Source organism: Apis florea, unplaced genomic scaffold (assembly GCF_048593485.1).
Source record: "Apis florea isolate Af1SG1 unplaced genomic scaffold, ASM4859348v1 contig_2897_pilon, whole genome shotgun sequence".
Classification (NCBI taxonomy): Eukaryota; Metazoa; Arthropoda; class Insecta; order Hymenoptera; family Apidae; genus Apis; species Apis florea.
The window spans coordinates 4,587,911-4,610,054 of NW_028256665.1; the positions used below are offsets into that span (position 1 = coordinate 4,587,911).

At 44.7% G+C, this 22,144-nt stretch overlaps 1 protein-coding gene across 2 annotated transcripts; it reads left to right on the forward strand.

The window, feature by feature from the left end:
- The first annotated feature begins 18 nt into the window (after positions 1-18).
- On the forward strand, positions 19-22,143 carry LOC100862961 (uncharacterized). 2 transcript variants are annotated; one of them, XM_031919652.2, is made up of 12 exons: positions 19-744; positions 846-1,044; positions 2,400-2,564; positions 11,885-12,012; positions 12,145-12,270; positions 13,166-13,520; positions 13,662-13,833; positions 13,946-14,045; positions 14,141-14,315; positions 14,451-14,594; positions 14,839-15,081; positions 15,565-22,143. In XM_031919652.2, the coding sequence occupies exons 1-12, from the start codon at positions 361-363 to the stop codon at positions 20,232-20,234; spliced, it is 6,861 nt and encodes a 2,286-aa protein (XP_031775512.2). In that variant the 5' UTR covers positions 19-360; the 3' UTR covers positions 20,235-22,143. The 2 variants fall into 2 exon arrangements, with proteins under 2 accessions (XP_031775512.2, XP_086763637.1); XM_086907511.1 differs by lacking the exons at positions 19-744; positions 846-1,044; positions 2,400-2,564 and adding exons at positions 7,764-7,895; positions 9,508-9,796.
- Position 22,144: the final 1 nt, after the last annotated feature.

Here is a 22,144-nt window from a genome sequence, read left to right on the forward strand (position 1 = left end):
GAAACGATAACCAAAGCCTGATAACCAAAACCAAAAGCAAAAAGAGAAACCATCAATGGCTTGGCGTTAACGCGTGCGAATTCTGTTTCAAACGTGAAATGTTCTCATCGAAACGAGCAGCGTTCCCGATTATCGCGAAACGATATCGCCGATTTATTTCACGAATAATCAACCTTACACAACCTCACAACGCCGTCACAATCGAGCGAACGATGATGATCCATAAAAGCCTCGAGCTTTCACCTTTCAAAATTTCAACAGATTGAAGAAATGAGCTTGGTTTCTCTGAAATAAGTATCAAATAGCAAGTATTTTAAATAGTAGCACTAGAGATAAGCTTTAGTCACGTTGGATGGAACTATGGGGTGCAACGTGATGCCCCTCAAGAAATACGCGGAAATTAGCTACCGCGTGAAATGCGTGGCCGTGGAGAACGAGCGGGTGTTCGGCGACGTGTACGTCACCCAACAAACGCGAAACTTGCTGTACTGCGCGGATGGATATCAATTTCCCTCGTTGTACGAGAGGAGGAGATGCAATCTGATTCAGAAAGAGTGGAAAGGGCCCGATTTCATGGAGTTGAATCGGAAGAAACCGATCAGAAGGGGCAGCTTCGTGCCGGTCGAAGCGGAGAGGAAACGTTTGAAGAGATCTAAATCGATGGGCGACACCAGAAACGTAGATAACGATTGGACGACGGCAAGTGACGGAATAAAATGTGACGTCAACATTTGCAAGCCGAAGGTACGATTTTTGCTTCGAATAGATATTTTTCTTCCTCTTCCTCTTCTCTACATTTTTCGACGATACCAAGGATTATCTTCGTTTTGGTGTTTGTTTCGCAGTCGTATCCACCACCGTTACCCAATCCACCGGTGAGGAAAGAAGGGACCGTTTCTTCGTTGGTCGATCAATTGTTGTTGGATATCTACGGGTTGCCAGACGGTGATAGAAGACGATCGGAAAGCGACTCGACAGCCTCATCTCTGAGGATAATACACCCGCAGCATCAGCACCTGCAAAAGGCGCGTCTGCTGTGGAAAAGTAAGAATAATTCAATAACAGATGGAAATGTCCGTGTATGTGCGAGAAAGAACAGAGGTCGGTCGTGAGTGGGCGGATAAACGTGTTACCTCGAGGACATTTATTGTGTGTATTTTTCACGGAAATGCAGACACTTCTTGCAAAATAATATCGAGAGGTAGGGGGGAAGGGGGGGGGGAGAAGATTGTCGGATACGTTACGATACTTACGTAATATTTTTCTGAAAAAAAAAAAAAAAAAAGAATTATAAAATAAAACGTTGGAATAAAAGCGCGACATCTATTTATACGTATTATTCGTCGCACAAATTGTCAAAAGTCAACGTTTCGATCGAGAAAATTTGCGAGGGAAGGGAACGATGTCCACCATTGTTCAACGCTGTTTAAACCCAATTTGACGTGTATCGAGAGTTCGAAATTCCCGGGAATTAGGGAAAGATACTTTGACAGAAGCTGACGAGACAAGAGGTCGTAGAGACGAGACAGACAAGCGACCTCGTTGACTTCGAGGCAAGAAGGTTCTTTGACTTGGAGTGCTACTTTTTTTTTTTTCTCTCCCCCGTTTTTTTTTTCCTTTTTCGAGGGGGAAGCACTTCTTTTATCTCTATACACGATGCTGCTTCGTTCCGCCTCGTTGAACATGCATAGGGAAAAACAGGGGAGAGATTGCACGTATCTTAAGTTGAAACCCACAATGATCGAATCACCGCGTGAAAATGATTACAATCGGTCTCCACCGATATATGATATACAAGAGTGACATAAAAATGCTCGACTAGACAAGAATATCTGAATTCGAAAAATTTCTATTCTCGATTCGTCATATCGAATCAACGATCCTTCTTTTTCCTTAAATTTTCACATCTCGTATAATACATATCTGCCATTCAAATTTTTGTTCAAGCAAAAGTTGACCACGATGCAACATATTTAATTAATTACCGTTCGATTATTTCTCTCTTCGACTCCGATTCCGATTTCAACTCGTGTCCGGAAAGAAAAGCGAGCGGATGATGAACGTGACGTTCGTTTCGTTGAAACACGCGGGGAGCATAAGCGAAAGGGTTAGGAAAAAGAACTGTAATCTTCGACCTGTGTACACAGTCGAACCCTCTTCCGGCCCGTTATCAAGATTGCAGCCAGAGTTCAAAGATTTCTCTCCAAGTGTCTTCGCTTTTATCCGCGTCCAAATTACAAAAAACGCTCCAGACATTTCAATTTTTAAACAACCCCCTCCCTCCCCTTCCATATGCGCAATCTGGAATATTGCATACTTGTGTAATTTGCACGAGATCGAAAAAAAAAAAAAAAAAAAGATTTCCCGAGAATGAACGTACAACGTTGTATCCTTTTCAGACAATCACGAGCTTCAAGTTTTGGTGATGAATTTACGGGATCATATTAATAACACGGGCGAGATACTTGTTCGACAGCTGCGTCGAAAGGATTATCTCATCACCAAATGTGAAAAATTGTGCGCCATAATCACGGCTCATCTTCAGGCTCGCAGTTCGAAACGAGGTAAGTAAGTATATGCTTTCTCTCTCTCTCTCTCTCTCTCTGTCTCGAATTTATTATTATAAGTTGAAATATCTTCCTCTAAATACTTCGTATAATAATATCTTTCAAAAATTCCTCTTCGACGAAACGAGAAAAAAAAAGTAAAACGAAGTGGAAAAGATGTTCGAGGGATTACATTATTCGTTCAAAGATTCGACAAAGGAAACACCTTATATACGCGAGCGCGCCGCTTCATTCTTCCTGTTTCAGTTTCAGGTTAAACTGAATCGTATCGTTCGCCATTCTTGACATTTATACGTGCCATTAAAATTAACTTAACGAGTTAAAAGAAAAGAAACAAAAAAAAAAAAAAAAAAAGAAAAGAAAGGAGCGATGTTTAAACAAGCAGCAACAACTGGAACGATAATGTCGTCGGGCTAACAATAGAGGTTTCACGTAATGCGGAAACGCGACTGTTCAAAACGGCTAGTCTCTCCCGTTCAATGTCTCCCCGCGTTTCCTTTCCGACGATAAAACAGTGGCCGCACAAAAGCGATCTTCTTGTTTCTCGGCGTGAAAAACAACCGCGCGCGATTTATACCGCTTCTTCGTTAACCAACGGCAACTTATTATTTATCTTATCATACCGTTCTGCGTTCATAAATTATGGAACAGCTAGAACAGGAATTGGACTGGTGGCGTCGAGATAAAACCGTGGCACGAATACACGAATTATGCGCATCTTTAAGAAATGCTATTAAGAATTCTTTATATTTCTTGAAAAAAAAAAAAAAAAATCTATCTCTTCATCGTTTTTTCCTTTTTCCCTCCACATTTTTTTTTTTTTTTTTTTAACACACGATATATATTCGAGCAATCGATACTCGATTTCTCCATTCCTACGAGGTTAGGAAAAACGAATGAAAATAACAAATAAGAGAATAGAGCTCCTCTCGAGAGCGAAGAGAGTTACTCATAAAAAATTACGATCTGAAAGAAACGTTGCTCGATTTTCGTCACGCGCGAGTACGGCGCCTATTTCGACTCGCGATTAAATAGCGTTTCAAAGGCGATCGATTTGAAGGAAAAAAAAAAAAAAAAAGAAAAGAAAAGAAAAAAAAACGCGTTATCACACTTCGACTCCGACCTTTTATCGCGGCTTTTATCGGCACGGTTGATACGTCGATTCTTTCGGGGAAACAAAGAGAGGGCCCCTTTTTCACGTGGCACGACGCGCACTCGGTGATCAATAATTAGACTTTGCCGCGCGTATCGCGCGGAATACGCATGCCCGCGCGGCGAGTGCGCCCAAATCTCGCCGCGTACCCGTCATTGATAAAGTTTTAATGATGTTGCGCCTGCGAACCGGAAATGCGGAACTTTCCTCCGTCTTCGCGCTAACTTTCAGATCTGCATTTATATAGGGGCGACGAAAATCCTTTCAGTCGGCAGGATGATGGTAGGATTTGTATAGTTTTGTTGTACAGTCGGTCAAGATTCTTGAGCTTGATATTGTCTCCAAGTTGTTAATTGCGGTTGTAGGAATTTCAAGGTTATCTTCGTTCCAAGTTATTTTCGAACTTCTTTATCGTTCGTTTCTTTATCCTTTCTTTTTCTTTTCTTTTCTTTTTTTTTTTTTTTCAAATTAAATTTTTCTTACTGTCGTGACAATAGTATGCTATCTCAAAAAAGTCCATAGATCGTATGTAATACGATTCTACACGCTATTGATTCTAAATTGATTCGCACGCTTCCATGAAATTGAAAAGTTTCTCGAAAGTTTTTACTCAAACTCGAATATTTCGTGGGATTAATTTTAAAGGAAGCGACCATTAATACGTCCTCGATGAGGACGATCATAAAGGTGGACGTCGTCCAGGCACTCGGCCAAGGGATATAAAAGTAAGCTTCCGGCGCTCATAAAAATCGAAGAAATAAATCCTCGAAAAGAGGCAAAAGAGAGTTTACCGTTCCAAACCTTTAGGGAATAATTTCTTCTCTAATTCGTTCCATTTCATCGATACTTGAATATTTGAAAAATACGATACGCAATAGTGTAGTAGTAGTAATAGTAGAATTTTCATTCGTTTCAAATTATAACTCGTGAATAATCGAATATTAAAAAATCGAATGAATCGCATCGACGAAGCAAACGATAAGTGAACAACGATCAGATCAGAACGATATTCGTACGTATTCAAGAAGGAATCAATCTCTTCCACGTCGTTCATCGATTTCGTCGAGTTTTTATTCCGATTTCGCCTTTTTTCGTCAAGGCCAAGTTCTCGTTTTTTCACCACCCGTGATAAGGTGACGGGTTTCCCCCCCAACAATTTTTCATCCTTAACTCGGGGAAACTTATCGACCTAGCGCAATTTTTCAAACGGCGCTTCTCTAAACTCTCCATCCTTTGCCGGTGAGTGGTTCAATGGGCCGACCGAGCGTGCAAAATATTAAGTAACTGTTTCCAAGCCATTACCTCGATGCGCTTGCAAGAGCGACAAAAACACGGTCTTGCGAAATGAGCGTGTCTGCTGAATATATCCGTGCAAATTATGCGTTGATGATTGCATCGATTATCGCGCGACGTGGAAAATTGAATTCTTCCACATAAACTTCCACAACGTGTTCACTTATCTTGATTCCAATCCCCAATCATCACGTTTATTCCACATTTCTCGGCGAGAAAATAATCGACGAGATCGCAAGATTTTTCCTTTTCCTAAAGAAATATTTCAAATTTAAACTCGTCTCTCGATCGATCGTATCATCGATCGTTGAATTATTTCACAATTAAAATTAACGCGAACGAAGGAAGGAAGGATAAAATTTTTTTTTTGCTATTGCTTTATTAAATAACGTGTCATTGAATATCGTCTCGCAAGTATTGGTCGCATTGAAATTCGATACTCGCTTCGATGAAGGCAGAGAATAACTGCACAGGGTGGAAATGAGCGGGACTTCATCTGGATCAAAACGAATCGAATTGGGTCGTATTCGCACGAAGAGGATCGCGTGTCTTCGATGCGACGTAGCCTCGTCGACACGAACAAAGGTAATTTTTATCTACGAACGAATACCCGGCTAGTGTCGTCTTTAATTTATTTTCAATCAGAATTCTTCCTCTGACGATCCTCCGCGAAAAATAAATATCCTCGCTCGATAAATGGTCGATAAATCCAATTTTTCTTTATCTTCGTCGTTTCCTTCCTTCGTATGGATCATATCGGTCGAACGGTGCTGCTAATTGTTTCCTGCATCTAACCGCATCAACGATAACGCATCGAAAACTCAATCATCGTCGCGTTCGATCGAACTTCTTTCATCTTACTTTTTCAAATATTCCTATTTACTCGAACTCCTTTTTTTTCTTATTTAACCGTGCCATGTTTAAACGAAACACGTTCGAATCATTGCGTTCGATCGACACTTTTGTCGTATTTTTGTATTTTTTCTATCGGGGGAGGGAATGTCGCGGTCGTTTGTAATTTATTGTAAAATATATGCAAGTATTCAAAGCCTTTCCTTTGTAAGGAAAGCAGACAAAAAAGATTCCACGCATGAAAATTTCAAATTTCGCAAAACACGAATAAAATCATAATTTTATTTCGAAAAATCTAAGAAGTCTAGATAATCTCCAAAACACACCCAATTGAACGAATTAACTAAACTTTCTATATAAATGTAATTTCTCCAAAACTTCAGGATCTCGTTAAATAAGAGACTAACAATCGCAAATTATCCCCCAGATCGTATCAATTTCAAATAAAAATGCGTTTATAAACACACAACTGGTTTCCTTAGTTATAATTCGGCGACAATTCGGGGGAGAATACAGGAATTCGCGCGTTAGAAGAACGAGGCACGATTATAAAAAAAAAAAAAAGAAAGTAACATTATTCTTCACATTATTTTCTTCTTCTTTTTTATCTACTTTTTATCTCGAGACTTTTTATTTACCCGCGAGATACGAGATACGAGAAAGAAAGACGAGTTAGAACGTGTGCGTGTATATATCTGATGGCCTTAGTCTCTCCGGCGTATTGCCACTCTGACTCTGACGACATTTCCGACTGACCCATAAAGCGGCCGAGTCGATAAGTTCATCGATCCAAGGAACGCGGCTCACTTGTGTGCACGCGAATTAAAATCGTACCCCACGATAAAATCTCTCACGAGATCTCTTATCCTCGCGTATCCTCTCCGTATTCCCCACGCGACACGCACACGATTGTAAAAAGCGCGTGCGTAAAGCGAGAAAAGCGCGTAATAACATCCATTATAATACACGAGGAACAAAACTTACGAACGACGTACGAGTTCGAGGAAAAGTCCAATTTCTCGAGAACGAGAAGGATCGAGAAAATGGAGGAGGGAGACGGGGATAAAGTAGGAGAGAAAGTGGAAAAGAAAGAACGAGCGAAAGAACCGGGTCCAATTATTCGTCCGCGACGAGAATCGAGTCCAACGACGTATATAAAAGTATCCCCCGAAGTGTCGGCGGCAGGAAGGAGAATAACCGCGGCGAAGGAAAGAAAGAAAGAAAAAAGGTAATAACCGGATTCGGAGAACGCCACCCCTACGGAGAAGCAGCAGCCAGCAGCAGTCACCGTGGTGTTCCAGAGTCGGTCGCGCGAGCAAGACGTTGGGCGCACGCGAGCACCCCCACAGACGCACAAATTCTTGTCTCGGTGGGGTGGCTGGTGGTGTGGGCGCGCATGCGACGTAACGGGAGTGGCTTGATCGCTGGAAGGCTGGAGGAGAGAACGGTTGGTGGAACGGCTTCAGTGTGCCTATTGCAGGGTTCCACGAGACAACTACCCCTCCCTGACATACAGCCTGACCATCGTGGTTATTGTCACGGTGGACGCGCGCGCGCGCGGACAACTCTCTCTCTCTCTCTCTCTCTCTTTTTCTTTCCGCCGGCGTAACGGCAGTTCAGCTGACTCGACGTATCCGCGACGAGACGAGGGGTTGCCCTGTGCGACTCCGCCGTCGAGATCATCTCGAGCCACGGCGAGAAGTCCACGGCGGAGGAAAGAAACGTGCCCATCGATTCTATCGATATCATCGTGTGCCGTTCCACCCGATTTTTACAACCGTGAATTTTTTCTCCTCCTCCTCCTCCTCCTCCTCCTCTTCATCCTCGCGCAGGGTGAAACGAGAGCGGGTGTACGCGTCAGAGGGGTGAGAGAGTGTTGGTTTGGTGAGTGTTCGTTTCGTTCGAACGCGTGTGCGTGTGTGCTCGGTGACACGAGGACAGATGATGCGAGGTAACACGACGACGTGCGGTTTTCCTGGGGACAACCAGTCCGCTTCACGTTCACGTCGTCGATTCGCGCAATGACAATGGTAAGACGGGTGGTTCTCTCGCTAGGGGGATGTGTTTTGCTAGCTTCCTTGACCGCGATGGGTTATATACGGTTCGTTTATCGAACCGTTCGTTCGTTCCTTCTCTCTTCGTGCGATTTTTAGTACGCGCGAGCAGGAAATATATATATATATAGGAGGGACAGAAACATAAAGAAAGATGTAAGCGTAAAGTACGTTGTTCTGGTTGGAAGATTCTATTCGGTGGGAGAGAGAATCTCGTACAACACGGGGGTGGAAATAAAAGAGCGGTTGGGAAAATCGATGTGTGGGTATATAACAACCAGGCTGGATAGGATTAGGATAAATGGAAAACGTTCGATGTAGTGTTCGACGTGGTGTTAATTTCGCGTTACGATTCCTACGCGTCGAACGTGCTTGCGTGCGTGCGTATTCGTGATAGAGTTCGTGGGGTGCGTAGCAACCATATGCAATCATTTGTTTTCTAGTTTTCTTTTTCTTGATCGTAATTTTAACAATCGCTTCGCAACGTTAATTTTTTATTTCCTTTCTTCCCATTGTTCGATATTGTATTTTAATATTGGAAGTTAAGAATGCCTTTATCTTATTCAGACTTACGTAACGGTGAAAGTCTGTTCGAATTATCATAGTTCCGATTTTTTACTATGATTTACTTTAAATTTTCTAATTTTTCAAATTTATCGAGACCCATCGATACATCTTAGTTTACAAACTCGTTCGACGATTTTCATTTCTTTCGAATTGATCTTTTACGATCGACGACGAAAAGATTCTCGTTCGAAAGGTCGGGGGATTTGATACGTATACGTTATTCTTCGTGCGTCACACGCTTTCAATTGAAACACTGATAACCAATCGATTTCGTCCAAGTATATTCGCGCAAACTTCTTCCTCGAATCGAGCGCGTGTATTATTACGTGACATACTATCGTCGATGCATCCGCATTAACCGCTTTGTAACAGGTGGTATACTTGATGCAGACGTGATAGAATCTACAAGAGATCTATCCACCTAGATTTCCCTCTTTTAAGAAGTATTTTTTAATTTCAAAATTATCAAAATTATTCCATCGAAGAATTACACGAATCGACACTTTTCTCGACAATTCTCGCACGCACGATAGATGCGAAAAAATTTCTACATCTATATCCATGTGCACCGCACACGAACACAACGTGTTCTCTCCATTCACTGTTATTAACAGGCGGACGAACGTTCGTGGGCGTAATCAAAGAAATTTCTCTCGTCGCACTGAATCTGAACGCATTAAAAATCGTTCGATCGTTGGTTCGAAGGTTGGCCAATAATAATAAGAGAACATTCACGGGCGTGAATAAATAAAGGATGTATCCATACTCGGTTCCATACTCGTATATAGGCTGCGATACATATGAAATCGCGGTTTTAATTCGTAATTCAACTTGGTGCGTCGACTTTTCAAACCGACCGACAACCATGACGTACAACAACCAGCCTGTCCGACCGCAACAGCGTGTTATCTCGAAGGAGAGCGGCGCTTCCCTCGAGATACGAAACGCGTAACGCCGGCCAATGTTATTTTTAGAGACGATTTCTTCGCATCGAGGTAAAACGTTGGCATCGGGATTTCAGACACGTGATAAAAATGCGTCTCGCGCGAGAGAAGGTACGCAACGGTTGGAAGGCGGCGGGCGTGATCCCGTGAAAATGAACGCAAGGTCGGCGGATCATGAATCACGAGAACGGCTGAAAGGCGGGTGCACTGCGTACAACAAGAGGCGGATGAGGTGAAAGTGACGATGAAGAAGAAAGAGTGGCGTTCCTAATTGGAGAATGAGCGGATTTTTCAACTCCCTGAAAAACTTCGCGTCAGGAGCCGCGTACGCTGCCAGCTCTGCATCCAAGTACGAAGAATTGGAAGGTGAACAATGCCATTTACAACGATGCACCACCATCATCCTCGCCAATATGGAATATCACGACGTTCCATTATCGTTTATCGTTTCTCCATGTTGCATGCGAATTTCAATTTTAACCTTCGCTTTCTGGCTTTTATTACGTTTTTCTTTTTTTCTTTTTTTACGAAAGCTCTCCTCTCTTTTCGTTTCGGCCCCGTTATTTTTTTGCTGCTTCACAAGCAATTCAACGGGACGACGTGATTCCAATTCTAAAAGAAAGTGGAGTAATCCATCGATCCAAATGGATGATTTTTTTCTCGATGAATCCACAATGATGATTTCTGATCGAATCAATCGTGTTGTGCTCGATACGCGCATTTTCGTCGCGCAACGAGGGTATTGCTACGTTTGCAAGCGACTGATACGATGTAATTTTTTCGACTACCTAAGATGGAGATACGTAAAACTTTATCCTCGTCCAACTCGTCTTTTTCCTTCGTCCTAGTTAACGACGACGAATAATAATATCGGCTCTCGTAATCCGGTGATTTATACGTGCGTCGTAGTATAATCGTGTACAAGTACAGGAATATATCTTGGATTACGATTTATCTATGGCTATGAAATACCTTGTAAGGCGTATATAACATCTCAAGGATGCAAACTACTTTTACAAACTGCTAGAAATTCATGAAACGTTCGACAATTGAATAAGTTGGAATTGAGTTGAGAGAGAGAGAGAGAGAGAGAGAGAGGGGAGGGTTCGATCGCACGCATTCGTGCTTTATTTCGAATCGAACGAGGCTCGATTAAATTGGACTTTTCGTTCAAACAAAACCCCCGCCGACGCTCTCGAAAGGAGATTCAGTTTACCGGTAACCTAGTGAACTCGCCAAGCTTATCCTTGAACAACAAAGGGATAATGGAAATCAATCCACATGTGTATTTGTATTGCGTTCCGATAGGTCGGTTACGGCCTCCTCTCGTTTATCCAAGCCCGATTGTAAAATTTATGATGGAACAAGTGGCTACTTCAACTTGATGACGCCGGGTACTCGTGCTCGGTTAATTAATTCCTCGTCGTGTTTTACATTCGAATATAATTACGATATATGTATATATATCGTTTCCTTTCTTGTTTTTTTTTTTTTTTTTTTTTCGTATCGAAAGCTGATTCGAATCGTGGCGTGTAACAACTTCTGAAAAGACGAAGAAAATTGTGTATTATACTTCGTTTAAAATTTTTATTTTTTCGAAATCTCTCTAGATTGAAATTTATTACAAATATCGTCATTTTTCGTTCATTCATATCGAGTCTTATATCGACGACGAGTCCAATCTAAACACGTTCGACAGTTAGGGATTAATTCGGTATCCGTCCACTGAGAAATATATTCTCGAGAGAAAAGGATTCTCGATTCTTCGAATTGTGAAATTGAAATTTCGAATCCGATCTCGTAAAGTTGAGAGCGTTCACGCGATGCGCGTCGCGTAATCGATTCGAAGATTCACGCTGGCTAATTAAATAACGGGGTATTAAAGGCGATGAAACTTGTCCGGCCGATAAACGTATTAACGAGCTTCGGGTTTCGGTGATCATCGAGGCGTTCAATCCCGATTTAACCGTCTTCCATCTTTCGCCGTTTTGCTCGACGCGTCGCGTTGCATTAACCGAGACGTCCGATTGTAAAACTTTGTAAACCGTGGTTTAAATAGGGGCTGACGTCTCGATCGAATCAATCAAGGACATTAACGTTTCTTCTGTTTGCTCAACGCGATTCAAACTTTGCCCCGGCTGTTCGACGAGTAATCGACGACGAGTCGATTCTTGTCCCATTCGCGATTCTTGCGTCACTCCGACAAATAGCGCGAAATTTCACGGGTCAATTCGACGAAAGTTGGACGGAAATTCCAGCGTGAGTTATACGAGTTCCACGGATATACATTTCTTTTTCACTTCTTCTTCCCTTTTTCCCATTATTTTTGCGTTTCATCCCTTTGCATCGTTTGCGATAACAACAACTTTTATATTTCGAAAACTCGCTACACGAATCTTCTTCCACGAACTTCCACTTCTTTCCCTTCTCTCGAGAGCATTTTTTAATTCGCAGTCGAAGACACGAAGATGAGATTCAGCCTGACTCCGCAACCGGGTGAAAGTGGTTTCATACAATGGCTGGACGCGATGAAAATGGTCGCCAGGCTACCAGGAGGGATTCCGCCGGAATTTCGAAAGAAGGCGAGTATTCAGGCGAGATTCTAAATAATCTCGGATGTGTCTAAATTCCACGCGGGTCGTATTCGCGAACTGTATTCTCATTTTTCTCTATCCACTTTCCCTCCCCCCATTTTTTTTCTAAATATTTCACAGTTATGGCTGACGCTGGCGGAACGTCATCTGGAGCAACGCGGCGTGGATTGGAAGCAGGCTGAAAAGATCTGCTTCAACGAGTGGAGCAATCCTGACGATGAAGAGCTCGGTATACAAATCGTTAAAGTAAGAGAAACGTGAATCCTTTTTCTTTTTCTTTTTTCTTTCTTTCTTTTTTTTTTTTTTAATTTTTTTTTTTTAAACAGTTCCTCCCATAATAAAACCTGCGCGTTCTCGTTAATTCCACGCTCACCTCGTAATAACAATAACGACAACGAGGCGGATTCCTCGAACAAGTATTCGCTCGAAATTTGAAATTCAAATAATATATCCGCTTCTTCTCCGTGTTTCCTTTCTAGAACCTTCCTGTTTCTTATCTATCGTTAACACGACAACCTCTGTTTCGTCGTTCAATCAACCAACCAACAGATCTTTAAAACCGTTGACGAATATCCGTTCGTTGTTATTCCTTTGCTGGAAACGATTCGATTCGCTATTGTCGCGATACGAAGAATTTCTCTCGACTCGCGAACAAACAAACAGCTTTCACTCTTCCGTTACGTATTCATTACGAATTTCCAAACGGAAATTCTCCCTCCCTTTCTAAAATGATTCTTCGTATCATTTCGGGAATCGAAATTCGGGAAACGAAACCAGTTCTCCCTTCCACCTTCGTCGCGTTCGAAAAACTCTCCCCCAAGTCCCCCCACTCCCTCCGCCGTATAATTACGCGCAATTAAATCTCGATCATCAATCACTTCAACGCCGAGCAATTAAGTGTCGCCGATGAGCCTTCCAATTAACTCGCTCGCTACGAGAAAAACTGACCTTTAACGAAGCTGGCCTGCAGCACCAGTCAAATCCAACCGAAGCTCCAATTTCGTTCCATCTCCTCCTCCACGTTTCGTCTTATCGTATTATCCATCTCGTTTCCATTCGCAAAATCCTGTATAAATATACATACATATATATATGTATAAAGTTGTTTCGATACGCACGATTTGGCCACCATTTTTCACAGGATCTGCACAGGACCGGGTGCAGTCTGTTTTGCGGCGCGGCCGGGAGAGACAATCAGGCGGTGCTTCGTCGGGTTTTGCTCGGTTTCGCCCGATGGAACAAGTCCGTGGGCTATTGCCAGGGACTGAACGTGTTGGCCGCCCTCGTTCTGCAAGTAATGGATCGGGCCGAGTCCGCGGCCGTGAAAGTGATGATCTACTTGATAGAGGGTGTCCTGCCCGAGGGTTATTTCGCGGACAATCTTCGCGGCCTCTCGGTCGACATGGCCGTGTTTCGAGATCTGCTGCGGGCCAGGCTGCCCAAGCTCTCCAAACACCTGGAGGCGCTTCAGAACGACGCGAAGGACAAGGCGACAGGTAACCAAACTGGTTGTGCAATCGTAACTCTCTTCTTCCCTCGCTCGGGCGAAGCCAGGCCGAGCGAAGCGCGATGAGGACGAACGTCGCTCGTCGCGCTGAATCGAAAAAGTTAGAAAGGAAACGTTTGTCGTTTTACAGGCAGCAGTTACGAACCACCTTTGACCAATGTGTTCACGATGCAATGGTTCCTCACACTCTTCTGCCATTGCCTGCCCCAAGAGGCGGTCCTACGTGTCTGGGATCTGATATTTCTCGAGGGGGACGAGATATTGCTGAGAACCGCGCTCGCCATATGGGAAGGACTCTCCGAGTAAGTGGAACAGGAAGCGGGAATTTATATATAAATATATCGTTTATATACTCCTCGAGTTTCGAAAATGTTAATGTTACAACTCCTTACGTCGTCTTTTTTCGATCATTAGTCGTATCATGACGGTGACATCGGCCGACGAGTTTTATAGCATAATGGGAGTGTTGACGAGAGAGATGCTCGAGTTCACGGATACCAATAATCTGATTAAGGTTTGTCCCCGACCGCTCGTTCATTTCGCGAATGCGAAATATTGCAACGATTTTTATTTTCGGCGTGACGACGTCAGAGTGTTATTTCGTCGTAGAACATCGTCAGTATGGGGGCTCTGCACGGTGTGACAGGATTGAGGGAGAAGCACAGATATAATATCACACCTTGGGCGAGGAAGCTGAGCGACGACGACGACAGCGATACCGAGGAGGACGAAAGGTTGGCCGTGGCCGCTGCCATGTTCAGCATGGCGCAACGGTTGAAGAAAGGTGAGAGGAATTAATTATTATTGAAACGCGTTAACATTGTAATTATTGTACCGTTACGGCATTGGCCGTGCTTGTTTCGCATGGTGAAGAGAAAGAAAAAGAAAGAGAAAAAAAAAAAAAAAAACACGTTCGCAGATCGTATACCACAAACGCTCGGAGCGCTGCAGGCCATGGCACCCAGCAGCGATCGTGAACGACTCGCTTTGGATATTAGCACGTTGAAACAGCAGTACGCCAAGTTGCGGGAACGGCAACGGCAGGCCCATATCATACTTTCGGGTAATCGCCGATCCTAATCGTAAAATTAGATGTAGTTTCGTAAGGTTTAAGGCACGATAAATCATCTCGTTTTCCTCCATCGCTTTGAGATGCGTGCTTGCGACGTAAATGTTTCCGCGTGTATTTACACCGTTCCGTTCCGTTCCGTTTCCGTTCTGGAAAAATATGACTGATGCAAGTACGTTTGTTGCAAATTGAACGCACTACAAGAATGCATACTTTTTTTTTTTCTTTCCTGGCGCAGCTGCATGTGCAAGGCAGACCATGGTACCACCTCCTACTTCTCAGGCCATGAATCATCTTTTAGTGGGCAAAAGTGCGCTCGTGAGTGGGAAGAATCGTCCCTTGACTTTATCTTCCGCCGCTGTGTCGACGAAGACGAGACCTACGACTTTAAATCAAAACCGAAGGGATAAACAGGGTGTCACGCTTCACTGGAAAGACACGAAAAAACCAAAGACGCAGAAACCTTGCAACGCAGTATCAGGTAAAGAAAAACGGACTTAAAATCAACTTATCGACGAGCTATCTCTCTTTGAATTTCTCTCTTGATATTAAATTTTCCAACTCGTTCCAACTTTAAATTTGCTTCTCTCCTATTTGTAATACTTTATTTATCGATCAATGATAACCAACCTCCGAACCATGGTAATGCAGGGAACTTCACTCGTGAAGTACTTTCTGTCGATACGCATTGCCTACCAATGATCGCGATACACGTACAAGATTCACGTACAAGTTTCTGTTTTATCCACACGGTAGCGAGAACAGTATTCGTTTCCTCTTACATAGTTTACATTTTTATAATCGCGAACAAAATGATCACAATTTGATCGAGAAAGATTGATCCTCGTTTCATCAATTACGCGTTCAAATATTCGCTCGTACACGACGTTTGTAATTTTTCGAATCACCTTCTCGTAATCTCGTGTTTCAATTATCAATTATATTTCTCTTCGATTCGTTCTAGAAGCACCGGTCGAAAGCAAAGTCGTCACGCCACAATCCACGGAAACCGATCTATCTCCGAAGCACAGCAACGTTGACAGCGACAGCGACAGCACGTCAACGGAATTGTGCGACGAGCCAGATCGTCTGAGCGACGTTGACAGCGAGGATCTGACGTCAGCATCCGAATCCTATGCCAACTATGGAACGGACGAGGAGAAGAGCAGCTCTCGAGTGGATGGTTCGCCAGTCAAGATTCCTCAGAGCAACACCCTCGATCCTCGCCCGTTCCTCGAGGAGAGTACCGAGCCAATTAATTTCGTCGACGAGAGTTCGAAAGAAGATTCGAAAATTTGCGAGGATAGCCTGGCCGACATGTCGATCGCCAAGATCACCGATCAAATAAGACGACTATCGGCAGAGGATGACAATAATTCCATGGTTCCTCAAAAGTTTAACAACGCGCAAAGAAGCAAAGAATCGTCACCGATCGACGATCAATCGATACAGTTGAACCCGGAGAAATCGACACCTGACCCATCTACGGACATCCACGTTTCCGACATCGACACAGCGAGAAAATCGTCGATTTTCAACGATTACGATTACTCGAATTTCGCCATCACTTCGAAACAGAACGACATAACGCATAACAAATCTAAACGGACAATGGACGAGACGATTGTCGATACGACATCTCGAAACGAAATCGCGATAATCGAGAAAGAATCGCGAGTCGAGGAAAAAATCGAACCGAAAACGACGACTCGACCGATTAAACAGGATTGTTCGAGCGTGTATTCCGATTATTCCGCCAAGTCAACGTTGGACAAGTTGAGTAATTCGTACGATAAAATTCCGGACAAATCAATCCTCGATCTTGGAACGATCGAGAACGAGATTAAATCGGATCGTTCTCATAAAACATCCCAACTCGATTTCTCGAGCAGAATGTCTTTGGAGTTGGAACCGTATAAAATCAGTTCGATCGACGACACATCGCCGGAGACATCGACGAACAAAACCGAGAAAACAACACCTCTCTACGGCAAGACTTACGTCGGTCATCTCCCCATATCCCCAATCACGGTCGATCGAAAGTTGAACAGAACAACACCACAGATCAAACACGAAATTCGCGGCATCGTTGGATCGATCCCCGACCAATCGTCCAACAACAGGTTGGAAACGGCTTACAGCGAGAGAAGCATGCAACACGCAGCCGCTCTCATTTCGGAAACGTCGCACGACGCGATGCAGCAATCCAGCCAGACAAGAATATACGCGGATCTGGCCAAGACAAGTCCCAAGACACCCGAGAGCAACAAATCCTTCAGCTCGGGCGAAACGATGGGGCCCGACTCGAAACCGTCGAGTTTGACCGTGAGTCCGGTCAGATCGGATTCACGAGACTTCTCCATGGAGAAATCGGTGTGCTCGTCGGTGAGCTCGGACTCGAAAACGTTGGTGCTTCGCTCGATCGACTCGGACGGGACGAGGGGGGACAGCAAGACGGACGGGAAGAGGACGTACGAGGTGTCCAGCTCGACGACACCTGCCAGCATCGACTCATCCAAGAACAAGTCCGTGGAGGCGAGCCCGAAACTGGTGGTGAGCAGTTCAAGCGAGTCGTGCAGCCCAGCGAGTAAATTGAAGTCTTCCGAGAGGTCGTTCAGTTCGGACCTGCAATCGCCAATAAGTGCCAACTCGATAAAGTACACCTCGAATTTCTCTCGACGGGGCCAAGACGACGTGTCGGCCTCGCCCATGGATCTCACCAGCTGCGCCACCTCGCCCTTCTACCCGATCTCAAATCCGAATCAACAAAAGACACCGACCTCGCCTTACAGCGCGTCCACCAGGCGAAGATCCAGCTTGGACAGCGGAGAAACCTCGCCCGAGCAGAGATCGACCAGTTGCTCGAGGGAGTCGAGCAAGTTCCTAGCCTCCTATCAGTCCAAGTTCGACTCGTCCGTCAACTTCAACAAATTGTCGTCAACAACAACGGCGGACAAAGACACGGATAATACGTCGCCGCGAAAGGGCGAGAGCTGCTACCCCGTCGGATCGGAGTACGCCACGAGGAGGGAAGACTCGGGCGTGAGCTCGACGGACAGAAGGAAGGACAGCGTGATTGGAGACGTCAAGTATTATCAAACGACGACGACGACGAGCACCATCGATTATTGTAGAAACGAGAGGGACACGTACGACGACGGAGGGGACGATCTATCTCTGTCGGAGAAGGACGTGGTGCCCTCTTTGCCCCAGGAGAAATTGGACAAGCGTTACTTGAACTATCGTTACAGGGACCGATCGAAATTGTTGGAAAGAAGTTCGAGCAGTTTGGACAGCAGGAGGTACGCCGACATGAGGTCGTCGGCATCCGCGGACGACGAGTTCACGGCTACGATCGCGAAGAAGAGGTCGAGCGACATTTTGGAAGATATCAAGCATCTGGAGGCGAAGGCGAACGATGGGATGTCGGAGAGCGGTATGATGACCAAGAAGAGCAGTTACATCTGGGAGGATATGAAGAGTCTGGAAGCGAGAAGGCAGGACACCTTCAGCAATTCGGCGAGGAACTTTTCCAAGCATCGTCTCGAGATACCGGATATCAACGTGACGGGCGAGGGAGGTAGAAAGTCGTACGTGGTGCATCCGAGGATCAACATAGACGAGAACAGCGACAGCATATTGAAAAGCGTGACCCGCGGCGGCAAGGGCGACGAAACGGACGACGGCAGGGAGTCCAAGTTGGGCGTGTGGACCAAGGTGAAGCCTCGGAAGAGGAGCGAGAACGGGCGAAGGAACAGCGACAGGGCGTTGAAGATCATCCAAGAGAACTCGGCCATACTTCAGAAGATCCTCGCTTGCCAGGCGAAGAAACGTTTACCGGATCTCGAAGAGATATCCAAAGAGATCACCATCAGCCCCATAAACGAGGAAATCTCGAAGATCTTCAGCCCGATACTGGAGAAGATGGGGTTGAACGAGCACGAGATCAACGAGGAATTGGCGCGAATCAATTTCAAGGACTTGGACAGCATGACAGCTACGAGCGTGTCCGAGTTCGACGCCAAGATCAACGAGGAGTTGTCCAAACTTTCCCTGATCGACGAAACGGAACAGATGGATCATTTCGACGTGGACGAGGCGATATCCCACGAATACCTCGACACCAGGGAGGCTTTGATCGATCGCAAGATAAACGAGGAGCTGTCGAAATTGTTGGCCAACTACGACGACCGTTCACCGGCGAGTATCGCGACCCTGGACAAAGGGCCGTCCAGTCAAAACATCAGCGAGATCGAGGGACTGGATCTTTCCAGCATCTCCACCAACGTCTTCTCCTATAAATCGTCCAACGATTCGATCGACGCGAGGAGCGACCTGCCCTCCACCCAGGAACCGTCGATACCGGTCGACAAGTATTCCAAATACACGGACAACGTATTACCGTATACGGTATCGAAATACCAGGTGGACGACTCGTCGCCTAAGAGCGACATAGACATTTACAGAGAATTGGAAAAGCTCGATAAAATCTCCTCCGCGCAAGTGTTACCGGACCCGAGCCTGGAGGACCTTCTTCCTCCCCAAAAGGAATTGTCCTCGATACCGTACGCCCCGAACAAATCTCCTTTCACGGACGTCGCGTCGTTGAGGTATACCTCTAAACCAGTTCAATACGACGCCTCACCCCTCAACACAACCTCCTCCTACGACCCTTACAAGACGTTCGACTATAAGCCCAAATTGTCGCCCAACAAACAACAACACGTCTCCGCTAATCCATTCGTGACGACGAACACGTCGTACGAGAAGACCGTGGTCGAAACACCGTTCGAGTACATCAACCATAAGCCGGAGATGATGTCGATCAACGCGTACGATCTGCACCTCAACAGCCCGATCACGATGACCAAAGAGTCGTTGGAATTTCGCGTGAGATACGACGACGAGCCAAGCAGAGAAGTTGGCTCCGATTACGCGTCGTCCGAGCTTCGATCCGTCTCCACTCCAAACAAATCCCCTTACTTCAGCAACGGAAACACCGAACCGTTGACGCCCACCGCCAACTACGTCCCGAAAGAGGAGAGATGCCTGGACGGTGCCTCGTCGTTCCTGCGCGACTACGAATCTTCCGACATTCTTCGTCGCAAGTACGAGCCGTTGTCGCCCAAGGAATATTCTCACGTCAAGAGCACCGACTACGACAGACACTTGACCACGTTGCCCTCTCTGGACACTGGGGCCGACTCGGAATCGTATTTACCGACCAGACAGCACACCAGGGATTATCATCTGTCTCCCAATCGTCAATTTCCCGACAAACATTTCTCCTCCATCGTCAATCACTACGCCACCTCGAAATTGTCGCCTACGAGTTTGTCCGACGAGTCGAAACGGCCCGTCTCCCATCCCGAATTCCCCGGCAAGATGAACGTTGGAAAATATCCGCAACTGCCCGACCGAGGTTCCACCGGTTACAAGAAATCGTCTCTGAGCCTGGGAAACATAGGGCACTCGAGCAAAGATGAGAACAATTACAACACGGTGACCAGCCCGAAGACGCAGTTCAGCCCTTTCCCCGTCAGAAACGCAGCCAGAAAGCCCAAAGAGCTCACGCTCAAGTTGGGCCTCTACTCGCCCAAGAGCTCCGATCTGGGACAATTGAAGAGGTCGTAGTGCACGAGGATAACAATCGTATGCTCGTTCATCTATCTCGCGCACGATCGATCAATGATCGTTTCTTCCCCTTGTTCCCAATGTTCTCGAGGACCGTGGTCGACCGACCAAACTGCTCTCGAAACGGGCCTAAACGATCGTTTCTCGTTTTGCGGTGCCTCATGTTGCCAACGGCCGAAATTATACGTTATAACACGTTTACCAACCGTTTAATGCACGTACCATATCGATCGTATTGCAAATTGCGGGCGTTCGCCTTCGTCCGACATACACACACACACACACACACACACGCAAACACACACTCTCACGCGCGTTCGAAATTGACGAACATCGATGAAGAAACGTTTTAAATTGCCTAAGCGCCTCTAAGGGACGATGCGTCATCAGAAAAACGAGGCAAGGTATCGTGATTGTGATTACACGCAAGAATATCGTTGAACACGACCTATCCACCATCTATCAATCGCGTATTCACTCCTCCCCCTTTAACGTTATATAATCGTATAAATCGTTTTTCCTCCCGGATGTTTATAGTTTACGAACGTTGATCAATTACGAGTTTTTTTTTTTACGAGTTCCGCTTGATACAGCTTGACACAACACACACACACACATATACGGGAAATCTCTCCGACGTAGAAAACAAATAGCGATAAAGAGAGAAAGAATGAGAGAGAGAGAGAGAGAATGCGTGAGAGACAAGAATGGAAGAGAAAGCTTAAATGGAATAACATAGAAATCCTTGGCGAAAACGTTTACTCGTGCGATTTCTAATGCGATGCCTTCAATCTCCCTCCAATCACTCAGAGAGAAAAGAAAAGAAAAGAAAAGAAAAAAAGAAAAAAAAAAAAAAGAAAAGCTCGTTATCGCGTCTCGATTATTCAGTAAATTTGCGATAAGTAGTCCGTGGAAGCGCACGAAGCTTAGTGGAAAAGGGAAAAGGGAAGAGAGAGAGAGAGAGAGAAGGAGAAAAGGAAAGAGGAAAAGAGGGAAACGTTAACAAAATGCCTTCCATTCCTTCGAACGCGATTCGCATTACCACGGTGTAATCTTTCTCGCATGCGATCGTAAATCACCCCACTCTGATCGCCAAGACCGTGGTAACGTGAAATTTCCTTCGAACAGATACAATATATAACGTATATAAATATATATATATATACATCCAGAGATTGTATAAAATTATAGAAATTGTTACGACGAAGTCGCGATGTAGAGCTTAATTTGTCCGTACGTTTTTCCGCATAAGGAACCCTAGTCATGCAGTGGAGGGGGCGTATCGTTTAAACTAAGGATCAAGCACCATTATTCGGGGGCTGGAGACACGAAAGGGGCAGTGAGGCAGAAAAACAAATTGTACATAATTATATAGACGTTAATTGTATATTGTTAAAGCGAAAGAAGGGGGATGAACGTGGGGGAAAAGAGAAGAGAAACTTGAGCGAGCGAGCGAGAGAGAGAGAGAGAGAGAGAGAGAGAGAGAGAACGATCTTTTTATATAAAATAAAAGTAGTATTTTTTTAGATGTTTCTAACACGAGATTGATACTCGTACCTTCAACATTATCGATGTTGACGTACGATAACGATAAGTAATTGAAATGCTTGAACGCGAGAACATCGTTCTTCTTGCAAAATTATTCGTTCGTTCTGACTGCGAAGAAGGCAATATCTTGGTTTCAAAAGAAGAAGAAAAAGAGAAGAAGAAGGAGAAGAAGGAAACAATTTAAATTTAAAATATGGTCTACAAGGGAATTAACGGAGATATTTTTAATTGAATTATTATTAATTAAGTTATACTTTTTATATACTACTGTATATCTTTTAAGCTATGTATATCTTTTATAATATCTATCTATACATTATGTATAATCTATTGAGGATAACACGAATCTTGTTACATTGTCT